A 12,604-nucleotide genomic window follows, 5' to 3' on the forward strand; every position below is an offset into this window, starting at 1 on the left:
GTACATTTTTTTAGTGTACTGGATATGACAACAACCAAGCTGTTTCTTATTGACCTTCATTTGACTCTTTTGTGCTCTTTTAATTATTTTACTAACCTATAAAAAACTGTTTTTGCTTGCACATCTGATTCTTAGAGCTTACAAAAATGGGAATAAAATATCCTTTGCTCAGTCACAGGAACTGGTTGAGGTTTCAGTTAATCTGCTCATTCATTGCATGTAAAGCCTTGCAGAAAGACCACAGACTAAACCAAGTTCCATTGCTGGTTGCTATTTTAAAGCATAGATTGAATTAAAATCCTGTATTTGAAATGAAAAATTGAAAAGCTCTTAATGTGTTCTTGCTTATGAGTGCATAAAATATTGTTTTATGGATGATGGGATTGTGAAAATACTGTATTTGAGAGTTGTTTCCTGTCCTCTTCCCTCACCTCTTTGTGTCCTGTACAGCAATTGGAACAAGGACATTATTTATTTTGCATATTGTTGAACTTCTGATAGCAAAAAGGTTGACTCTGTTCATGGAGGGTTAACTATGTCCTATATAATGATTATTTTGAAAACAACTCTTTTTTGTCTCTATATTCGATTGTCATGTATATTTCATATGTGGTACAATGACTGAGGAAAGTTAGATGCAAATTTGTTTGTTTGTTTTTACCTCTGGAGGAAGTTTTGGAAATTCTGTGTGTCAGAAAAAAGTGCTAGTTGATTTTTATTGGAATTTCTGTGGAGAGATATAATATGATCTCATGGGGAGAGTTTTTTCAGTAGATGAGCTGAAGCTGTATTGGGGTAATGAATAATTATTTTCAATTTATTGCAAGTTATCCATTTCCAGCTTGGTTTGAGATTGCTTTTGCCTATACAGATAATTTCTGATTTTTAAGGTCTTTTTCTTCTCTTCCTGGTAATCCTGGGGCTACGTTTAGACTATACCTCTCTGTTGACAGAGAGATGTAGATTAGGCACGTCGAAATTGCTAATGAAGCAGGGATTTAAATATCCCATGCTTCATTAGCATAAACATGGCTGCCACTTTTTTCAAAATGGAGCTTTTTCGAAAAAACTGGCAGTCTAGACGTGCTCCATTGAAAATAAACCCTTTTTCAACAGATCCTGTCTTCCTCAAAAAATGAGGTTTACAGGATCTGTCGAAAAAGGGTTTATTTTTGACAGATCCACGTCTAGACTGCCATTTTTTTCAAAAAATCTCCGTTTTGAAAAAAGCAGCGGCCATGTTTATGCTAATGAAGCGTGGGATATTTAAATCCCTGCTTCATTAGCAATTTCAACATGCCTAATCTACATCTCTCTGTCGACAGAGAGGTGTAGTCTAAACACAGCCTGGTCCTGCTGCTTCTCCAGGCATAAACTAGAACTTGTTTTCTCCTATTTAAACCTATGTATCTTGGGAGGGTATTCCAAAGCTCTCAGGATCGGAAGTTTTGAACTCAGCGGATCTGATGTACTGTTATGCTTCTGTTTCTTTTACTTTCATGCTCTAGTGATCATTTGTGCCTTGCTCTCTTGTACTGTTTTTCCAAAGGCAATAAAAGGTATGTAAACAAAGATACCATTTTGCGATGCAAGCTTAGGAGCTGCTCTAATGGAAAATTTTGGAGCTATGACATTTCACTAAAATAACTGATTAAAATAGTAGAAAATAGTGTTTTCTGAACTCATCACTGCTTGAGTCATATGTCTGCAGCTTTCCTTTCAGGAATTAGTTTTCTTTTTTTTTTTTTTTCGTGACATTTATGCCTTCTTACATTCTCTGATGTGAAATAGTGGCCTTTTCAGGCTTATTTGAAGGACATTGATAATATTTAATTAGAAGGATTTAAGAAAATCAAGACAGTATTTAGCACTCTTAGGCTGCGTCTATACTGCACCCTTTTTCCGCAAAAGCTTATGCAAATGAAGCCCAGAACAGAATATTGCTGTGCTTCATTTGCATAATTAATTAGGGGCTGTTTTTGTGCAAGAGGCTTGTGTGCAAAAAGGAACTGTGTAGACAGCTCCTTTTTGCGCAAAAACCCCGTCTTGCACAAGAGCCATTCTTCCTCATTTTTTCAGGAAGAACGGCTCTTTTGCAACAGGGGGATTTTGTGCAAAAAGGAGCCATCTACACAGCTCCTTTTTGCACAAAAGTCTCTTGCGCAAAAACAGACCCTAATCAACTATGGAAATGAAGCACGGTGTATTCTACTCCACGCTTCTTTTGCATTAGCTTTTGCAGGAAAAAGGTACAGTATAGACGTAGTCATAGCTAAATGATTTCAAGTAATTACCTTTATTTTTTTTTATTCCTTTGTATCTGTCACCCAGCTTCCCTTCTGTTATGTTTTATAAATGTGAATAAGTGAGATGAATTATATTCAAATCAAGACCAAATGCCATAATAAGCTGTATTTAATCCTCAACCTTCCATATAACCCCCACACCCACACTAAAGGTTTAGGAACTTGAAAGTGGACATTCTCTTTTTAAAATTGTAGGTTGCAATAAATGAATGCTAATAGTATGAAAATCTTATTATGAAAATTCACTTAGAAAGCTTTACTGTAGTTGATTTTTTCCTTTAAAGTCTTTGTCAATGCTGAATCAAGGGCCTGGTCTACCCTATGGGGAAAGTTCAGCCTAATTTACACAAGTCCAGCTGGAGCTGACATAGCTTAGGTGGACTTATTGCAGTATCTACACCATGCTTCATTGATGGGAGAAGCTCTCCTGTCAACTTCCCTTATGCATCTTGTTTAGGTGACGTATCCGAGTAGACAAGAGAGTGATCAGTGGTCAATTTAGCAAATTGACCCCAAGGGGATTGATTGCCACACAGCAAAACCCTGGTAAGTATAGACAAACTCTCAGTAAAATAACTTAAAAGACAACGAATGTCCCTGCAGCACCTTAGAGACTAACAAAAAATACAGATGGTGTCATTAGCTTTCCATCTACATTTTGAGCATCACGAGCATACCATCTATCTATATTTTTTGTTAGTCTTTAAGGTGCTGAAAGACCATTCATTGTTTCTTTAATTTTTTTCAGTTACAGACTAACACAGTTACTTCTCTGAGTCTCAGTAGAATAAGCACTAATTTTGAAGTGTCCTTTTAAAGCTCTACATCCCCTCTTTATTGATAATAGATGGATTCTCTGTTCTCCACAATGGAAAATCTAAATAGATTTAAGTTAAAAAAGAAATCAGACTTGACAGACATTAGTTTGAAACATCTTGTATTGGACAGATTATGGCAAATCAGTTGTAAAATATTTGATAGACTGAATATAGCAAACTAGTATTTCATATAGTAAAATTCTTATTTAGAGTTTCACTTGAAATATAAATCATATAAAAGTACTGAAGAAAATCTTATAGGATGAAAGAAGGCAATGTATGTTATGCTCATTGAATTTAATGCCTGCTTATTGTATAATTTTAAAATACACACAGAACTACAATAAGCAAATTATAGAGCAGAAGATATCCATTTACTACATAGTGCTGTTCAAAGTGCACCATTACAATAAAATTATTTGAAAACAAAATACTCCACTATACATGTACTATAGACTATTAGCCAGGTGTTTGATAGAAAATATGTATGATCATAAAGCTATTGCAGCTTTATCCTAGCAATTGTTTTGGTATGACAGAAGGCAATGAGTTCTAGTTAATTACATACCTACAGAGTATAGTCAATTATCTGCACTGCACTAGCAGTAAATCACACTTCTGCAACTTTTATCTGCACATCATTTTTTTTTTTTTTTTGAAAAAAGCATAGCTTTCTCAGCATGCAGCTTTATAAATAATCATAACAACAAATCTGTGGATAAAATAGACTTTGCAAACTACATTTTTAGAAGTTTATGGATGGGTATGGTTATAAGAAGAAATTAAAGGTATTTTATTGCATTGCCATAAGATAAAGCATTAAAAAGTTGGCCCAAAAAAAGTGAAATGTTGATTATTAAATAATATTGGTAATCCACATTTTTTCAAGAAATAATGGGCTTTATCACCCAGATTGTGTGCTTTTGAAACTAAAATGATACACCTTTCTTGAATGATTATCATTGATATTTAATACATTTTATATAGATTAAGGACAACATGTTTTCCATACTTTGGTAACTACATAACACTACTTTGTTTTAATGTAAAGCAAAAAGCATAAGCAAATGTAGATGCAAACTCTGATCTTATCTCAACTTTTCGTCCTAAAAAAAGTGCATCATCATTGGTACTGGTACTCAGAAAATAGGTTTCTTAGCCCCATAGACTATAACAATTTTAAAGATCATTTACTCTATTAGTGTATCATTCACTAGTTTGGGAACTGTTACAATACTAGAGGTAGATGAATAGGTTTCTATAAAATAATAAATGTCTCTAATAAACCTGAACTACGTCTTGCTGAAGTTCAACATAAGTTAAGCTAGCTATTTTACTTAGGTCTCTTATGTCTGCTTTCTTTGCATTAATTCTAGACATATCTGGAATCTACATGGTGAAATTCCAAAGGACAGTGAGGAACAGAGTGGTTTTTAGGTGTTATTTACTTTGACCAGATTCAGAAGGTATTAGAAATGTCACAAAAGAGCCTTATCTCATGAGGATTCCTGCTCAGTTTTTCAAACACAGATAATCAGCTAGATCTGGATAATTATTCTCAGCCTTGGTGCATCCCTTATTAATTTGCCTCTGCAAACTTAAAAACCTGTGGAAATATTCATACGCTTGATCAGTATTATTTGTTTAAATCTTTACATCTTGCCCTTTTTCTCTAGCCTTCAAAAAGATAATACTTTTGCGGTACATTTTTGTAAGCTGTGATACTCATTATGACAGAACATTTGACTATCCAGAAATGGTAAATTTTGTATCAAAATCCAAACAATCAAATAAATACTTGGGGTTCTTTAAAGTCACTCAGACTAAAAGCAGCACTTATAACAGAAGTGAAATATGATAATTATATAGTCACACATGTACGGAGGCATTACGAGCTGCGGTGGCTACACTGACAATGTTTATGCTTGAACTTTCCTATAAATCTTACTGTCTAAGGGTGCATATTCACACAATATTTCTATTGGTGCAATACCTAAGCATTAGAACTTTTCTCTTTACAGTATATGCCAATCCACTAAATCAATGAATTGGACAAAGGCATTTGTGATTATCAAATATATATATATTTAACCTAATTACTAAGAAATGTTATAATACATGGGTAAGAAATATGACATGTAAGTAGTATACAAAAAAGAACAAAAGTTTTCAATCACAAAAAAAGTTTAGTTTTCACAAATATGAAGAAAACTTGGACCTTTGATATTTTTACATTGTTATAATACTTTACATATATACTGTACAATAATTATTTTATCAGACGGCAGCTATGCTGAAAAAATAATTGTATAAAACATTCTTTGTGTATCAGACTGTTTTGGACTGAGTCACGGGGTTTTCTTAATCTGCTAGGTAACTGGAATAAGGGGCAAAAATCTGATCATTCTTTTGTTCTTCTGCATTCATATTGGTAAAAAGGAAAGTTGTTATGCCTCAAGGAACATTCTCAACTAAATCCCTGTATACGAAGCAGAACTTTATAAGCTACCCCCGAGAGATTTGTTTCTCTTCTTGGCTGGGTGCCAATTCCACAAATTGCACAATTGCACAGCACACTTTGCTTCTATTTCTAACCAACAGATACATAAGATGTCGGCAGTTCAAAGCTGTGAGTGTGCAACGTTTGATGGAATTAGCCTCCCAGGCTTTTTAAGAAGTGATCATTTTAAGGCTCACTGATGTCAGTAAACTCTTTCTCTGGAGGGGGCCCACCTCTGTACCAGCTGCAAGTGCCATCACTTCGCTTGATACAGGCATAATGCTTGGCTTGATGCCCATATAGTTTTCTTTCTATGAGCCAGTCCGTCCAGAGACACTCATTTGGTGTAGTGATTGAGCAGGGCACCATGTAGCAGGTAGTAATCTAAATGTAAAAAATATGAAATTAATTCAGTGTACTTATCAAAATTTCCATTGGAATGACAGTTTTCACATTTTCAGCATATGAATATTTACCCACAATATCTGTACTGATCTTGAAATAAGTAGTTATTATGTGTGTGATGGATGAGAGGAGTACTGCCTGTAAAGCAGGCCTGGGCAAAATACGGCCCCACGGGCCGGATCTGACCCACCAAGCCACTGAACACAGCCCGCAGTCACTGTGGGAAGCCCCTGCTTGTTCCACAGCCCCGCATGACACTCAGAAAAGTGGCTGCAGGGCTATTTCTCTTCAAAAACTGGGAGGGGGGAAGGCATCAGGTGTAACTCCAGCCCAAAGCACAATGCCATTGGCCAGCTTCTGGCCAGAAACTGGCCAATGGGAGCTGCCTGTTTGAATAAAGGCAGCCACAAAGCACTAGTTCCCTCCCCTCTGGCTTAGTTATTCACACAAGCACATGGCTGGGCAGCCTGTGGCAGGCATCAGGCAGGTAGGCAGGCTGGCTGAAAAACTTTTTAAGCTCTTCAAGCCTTAGCAGGCAGACTGGTTGGGTTGCTGGCTGTTAGGTCTCCTGGCCGGAGCCTGCCTTTGGCACCCCGCCCTCTGCCCCCCACTCAACATAACCAAACCCTCGGGTTCCCTCCTTCACCCATGGCCTCTCCAAGATCTGGCACCCAAATCCCTGCCCCGATCACAATCCCCTTTTACCCTAAGTTACAAACCAAACCCCTGCACCCCAGTCTCCTGCCCTAGGTCACAATTGCCTCCTTCACCCAAACTCCTTCCCAGACCACATTCTCCCTCCTGCACCCCAATCCCTTACCCCAAGCTCCCTTCTGCACCCAATCTCCATCCCACATACCTGCATCTCCTCCATTAATATACTGGAAGAGTGCAGCCCTCTACCACTTTCCAGATTTTTGGAGTGGCCCACCCTATCAAAAATTATTGCTCACCCCTGCTATAAAGGGCTAAACTCAGAGCACCTGAAAAGAACCAGGTAGCTAGGAGGTGTTAGCAGGGAGCCAGGAAAACCAATTAGAGGGCAGTGTTGACATTTGAATTGAAAGGCAGTCTGCCTGTTTTCTTTTCTTTTGGGGAGTTAAAACCAGGAGCTAGAGGAAAAGATTAATTGAACCTGGCAGGGATGACCATGTCTAAAAAATGAATACTTGTGTCTAGAATTGGACTGGTCCTTGCAAATTCAAATATGTGAGTAGATAGAGAATGCTTTTAGTTAGACATAACCAGGTTATTTTCTTTGTTTTGTTGCTTGATTAAACTCCTCTGCGCTGAGTCCATGTGCCCCCTCCCCTCCTACACGCTGCACTAAAGCAGTTTTCTGCGTTTTAATCTGTTCCCCCCTTACTCCTCTGTTCCTTTATAGCACTTTGCAGCCAAGTGTGCTTTACCAATTATATCTTTTTGTTTTGTCAATAAAATCACCTTTTTAAATACTATATTCTGATTCTTGAGTCCTGGAAGGTAATAGGAGGTCTTTGTGTGTCTGTCTAAGACTGAGAAGTCGGCTCTCAGAGATTACAGTTTGTTTGTTTGTTTTTGTTCGTTTTCCTCAAGCTCTCTTGTGGTAAAAGAGCTTCAGGTACTTCTAGAAAAAGTTCCCAAGTGATTTCTTCCTGGATTCAAGAGAAGGGTTTTTTTTCACATGGGCAGTGGGCAGCATACCTCCCAAAGTCAGGGAATCTGTGACCTCGGGGAGTTTCTAAGCAGAAGCGTATAGAGGCAAAGTATTGTTAAGGTTTCTTGCAGGCCCCCACCTTCTGCACTCAGAGTGCCAGAGTGGGGAATAGCCTCGACAATATGAAAAGTAAATAATTTATAAAATGTAATATACGTCAGACCATGTTTTTGCAATTTCCAAAAAATTCCTATTTGCTGAGCTTTGAACATATTAGACACTCACTGTTATTGTCAATTTTTAAACTTACTTTGCAGCCACAGCCCATTTGGTATCTCTGGTTAAGACTCTTCTTTTGAGACAAGGATAGATCATCCCACGATTCAATGTAATTGCATAAATGGATGAGAACTTTACCATCATGTAATATTTGGCCTACAGGGGAGAGAAACAATATATAAAGTTTATGAATAGGATTGTACTGTAAACCCTAGTCTGCATTGTGAGGAGCCTCTGAAGTTTGAAACTTATAGCTCAAAATAAATCAATTTCACACATTTTTTTCAGGAACTGTTGTTTAAACAGTGAGTACAACTGCTCATCATAACTATCGTGCTGTTTAATGCAGATTGAAAAATGTTAAGAAAGACTTGTATGATGTCATCTGTGTTCCGCTGCCGCCTCTGCACTCAGATGCCCTGCCTCCTTCCTCCCTCCTTCCCAGGTGCCACGGGGTGGAAGCCGTGTGCCCCCCTCCCATCCTTGGTCGGGATGCCAAAAGCTGTGCAGCCTCCCCCCTCCCCTTTGCTCTGACTGGGCAGGAGCCATGCAGCATCCCTCCACCCCCCTCTTGGGGGGGCTGCAGGGCCTTCCTCCCCCCTGGGAGGGCCAGAAGTCATGTAATCTCCCCTCATCTTTCCTGCTGGGGGGGCTAGGAGCTGCGTGGCCTCCCCCTCAACCTCTCCTGAGGGGGCAGGAGCCACACAGCCTCCTCCCTTCACCCTCCTGAGGGGGCTGGGAGCTGCGTACCCTCCCCACTCCAGAGGCTGGGAGCCACATGGCCTCCCCCTCCTTCTACTGGGGCGGCCTCCCCTTCCACCACCTCCTCCTGGGGGTGCCAGGAGCTATGTGATTTGGAGGGGACTGGAGCTGCATGGCCACCCCATTCCCTCCCTTCTCCCCCAGGGGTGTGGGAGCAGTGTGGCCTTCCTGCCTTTCCCTCCCGGGGGTGCAGGAACTGCACCCTTTCCCCAGATCCCAAACTTCTCACACATCCCCTGAGCTGAGACCCTGCATTCCCAACCTTCTCGCTCATATTCCTCAACCTGAGACCCTGCACCCCCTGCTCCCTCACTCACTACCCTGCCGAGACCTCACTGCCCTAGCCCCCTCATTCACTGTATCCACTGAGACCCTGCACCACCAGCCTGCTCCTGCACCTTCCCCTGATCTTGCACCCTCTCCCTAGCCAGATGCCTACCCTGATCTTGCCCTCTGGCCAGACACTCTGCCCTCAGCCCGCTGCTCCCCCTCCCCGGGCCAGACACCTACCCCCAAAGAGAGCGGGGGTTGGTGAGCATAGCAAGCTGGGGCCACAGCCTCCTAATCTCTCTAAAGATGCTGATGTAATTAAGGAAAGAAATAGTTGGCAAGTGAGTAATCCAGTTCAACTCACTGGGATCACCAGTGTGAAATTATTTGTAGGATTAGGGCTTAATTTAATAATATGACAAAATAATGGACTGAGCCTTGTTAGTGAAAGTCCACCCTTTGAAAAAGAAATAGTAATTTACACAGCGATAGTGACTAGGGTTGCCAGATGGTTTCAACAAAAATACCGGACACACTTGACATTACATCACAATCTACATTACATCTTATTTAGAAAATACCGGACATTGATATTTTCTCATTTATATTCACGAACAGAAAGCTCAAGTACTGGACTGTCTGGTTCAAAACCAGACACCTGGCAACCCTAATAGTGACCTCCTTTGTTGATGGTTTGTTGTTGACATGTACTGCTGAAAGATGAAAGGCACTATATAAAGAGCCCTGCATCACTACCAGGCCCGCTGACTGAGGGGTGCAAAAAGGGCAGTTGCCCCAGGGCCTGGCGATTCAAAAGGGCTCAGGGCTCCCAGCCACCACTACCATAGGAGCAGCAGCATACAGAGCCCAGGCCCTTTAAATCACCACCAGAGTTCTGCACGGCACACTCCAGGCTGTTCTCAGGGCTGGTTGGGAGGTGAGAAGGTCCGGGTGCCAGTGTGGCCCACTCTGAGCAGCGCTGAGGACTGGCTGCTGCAGCTCCGTCCCTTCCGGGAGCACAGGGCTGGCTGCACCACCCAGCAAGTCTGTCATCCACTCGATGAATATAAAATTTGTATCCACGTCCAATCCACAAAAATGATCCATAGACAAATGGTCCATCCACATCTCTTGATATGTGTATCTGTAGCTATAAAGTGGATATCAGATTTGCAGGGCTCTACATATATAAAACCAAGGTGGTGTTATCAGAATGTTACTCTAGATTTTCATAATGGCATCACTTGGCTGTCCATAAATTATTCATTGCATTCTTAATGATATATTTGGTACAAAGTCAACTCAATCAATCCCTAAACAGTGTTATTGGTATAGGTATGGTATTGATTGAGTTGACTATGTACCAAATATATCATATATGTTAAGATTTGTTTGTATTTTACCTGTGAGGAGATATTGTTTCTTGTTGTTAGCTTCTAGTTTCACTCCACAGAGAGATGAATCAAAAGGAGTATACACATACTGAACATCTTTCAGTTTTTCAAATCCTTTAAACATCTGAAATTTAAAAAAAAAGTGTTATTGTGCCTAGAGAGTAGCTAAACAATAATTGAACAGAATGTTCAAGCTCAGCAGCTCCTATGGGCAGTGACAAACAGTGCCTTGATGCATCTCTTTGAAATAGGGATGAGCTCAAGCTGTGAAGTTTGAATCTGCATAAGAACATGCTCCTCCACGTATGTGTTTCACACAAGATAGATCCACTAGTAATACAGTGGAAGATCCTGAGTGGAACAAAGTATACTTCTGCATAACTTCATTACCTTCGCTTCCTAGACACAGCCAGGGCCAGAACTTGGCCTGCTTTGATTTTGGCATATGAATAATGGGAGTTTTGCCTTCATAAGGACTACAGGAACAGGCCCTTAAAGATTAGAGCCTGCAGCACTCAACAGAAATGGGAAGATTTAGTAACAAAGCCCATGCACGATATGCAGCGTGCTTTACAAATAGCACTTTACTCAGTTCTGAAATGCTTTTTTCAATTGATGTTTGCAAACAACTTTAATTGCACCCAACCGTGAGAGGTGCTAATCAATTTCAGAATGCCTATCATCACCTACGGTGACATAACTGAAACTCCGTCATAGAGGAGGCCCCTTTTGGTTGCATCGTGCTGTGTGTTGACAGTTGCAAGGTTCACAGCTTCCAAGTGCAGTTGGAATTACTGAGAAAAAATTGCCATATTCGAATTCTACTCAGGAGATTTACATACTGTGTGGGGCTTGCACATATATTATAAACGTGTTGGTTTTCTTAAGCCTCTTGATTAAGAAATGAGAAGAGAGACAAGAGTTGAGTGTTGCCATTGACTCTTTGTCATCTAATGTCTTCCATCAATCTGAAATACTTTGTACAAGCAATAAACACCTAGACTGAAAAGTGTTCTATGCCTAATGCAGAGAGTTGCCCAAGCAAACAAAATAAGGCAGCACTAAATGATTAAATCACAACTTGAGTCATTTATATATATTTACATTAAAGAAAATTAAGTCAAAGTAGCTAGCCTCCAAGTCTTGTTCAGATACACACAATCCTCTCTATAATATGGCCAGAGAGAGCAGCAGAACCACGTGAATGTTGCAAAGACACTACAGGTTGTACCTCTAAAATCCAGGATTCTCTGGTCCAGCAACATCCATGGTCCGGCATGACCATGGATGTTCCAGGATCAGGATCAGAGAGTCTTGGTGTGCTGCAGGGGACAGAGGCCTAGGAGTTGGCGCACAGCTCAGTTGGGATGCTAGGGTGGGTGATGGGATGGGAGCCAGCACAAGGCTTAGCTGCGCTGCTGGGAGGTAGGGACGTATAGGAGCCAGTGTGTGGCTCATCTGGGATGCGAGGGGGGAGAGAGGCAGGAGCCAGCATGCTGCTCAGCTGGGCTGAGGAGGGGGAAAGGAGCTAGCACACAGAATCATAGAATACTAGAACTCGAAGGGACCTCGAGTGGTCATCAAGTCCAGTCCCCTGCCCTCACGGTAGGACCAAATACTGTCTAGACCATTTCTGATAGACATTTATCTAACCTACTCTTAAATATCTCCACAGATGGGGATTCCACAACCTCCCTGGGCAGTTCATTCCAGTGTTTGACCACCCTGACAGTTAGAAACTTTTTCCTAATGTCCAACCTAAACCTCCCTTGCTGCAGTTTAAGCCCATTGCTTCTTGTTCTATCCTCAGAAGCCAAGATGAACAAGTTTTCTCCCTCCTCCTTATGACACCCTTTTAGATACCTGAAAACGCTGTGAACCACTGTGATCTATCTCAGTTGGATCCCTTCTCTAGATGGGTGACATCGCAGGAAGTCCTAATGACTACAGACAGTGATACTGGCAATTCAGTAGCTGGAATTCTCTCTGTAGTCACAGGCCAGCATAATATTAGAGAACGCTATGTTCAGGCACTTGTTGTGGCACTGAGATACAGGCAGTCCCCAGGTTACATGGATCCGACTTACATAGGATCCCTAGTTACAAACGGGGTGAGGCAACCCCGCACTAGCTGCTTCCCCCCAGCAGACCAGGGAGACGCGAAGCTAGCGCCCCCCCCCCCCCCCCCCCCCCCAGCAGACCAAGGAGACGCGGAGTGGCTTTTCTCAGCAGAC

At 41.1% G+C, this 12,604-nt stretch overlaps 2 protein-coding genes across 2 annotated transcripts in view; one reads left to right on the forward strand and one right to left on the reverse strand.

Moving 5' to 3' along the window:
• SYN2 (synapsin II) overlaps positions 1 to 12,604 on the forward strand; it is a 259,209-nt gene that overhangs the window by 135,763 nt on the left and 110,842 nt on the right. The window lies entirely within an intron of this gene.
• The window catches only part of TIMP4 (TIMP metallopeptidase inhibitor 4), a 46,929-nt gene continuing 37,551 nt past the window's right edge, over positions 3,227 to 12,604 (reverse strand). Inside the window, exons 3-5 of the mRNA XM_006117605.4 lie at positions 10,380 to 10,494; positions 7,976 to 8,100; positions 3,227 to 6,008 (exon numbers count right to left, since the gene is read on the reverse strand). Of these exons, the coding sequence (XP_006117667.1) occupies positions 5,811 to 6,008; positions 7,976 to 8,100; positions 10,380 to 10,494 (438 nt within the window). The 3' untranslated portion in view covers positions 3,227 to 5,810. The remainder of the gene's footprint in view (positions 6,009 to 7,975; positions 8,101 to 10,379; positions 10,495 to 12,604) is intronic.

The sequence above is a fragment of the Pelodiscus sinensis genome, chromosome 11, assembly GCF_049634645.1.
Source record: "Pelodiscus sinensis isolate JC-2024 chromosome 11, ASM4963464v1, whole genome shotgun sequence".
Taxonomy (NCBI): Eukaryota; Metazoa; Chordata; order Testudines; family Trionychidae; genus Pelodiscus; species Pelodiscus sinensis.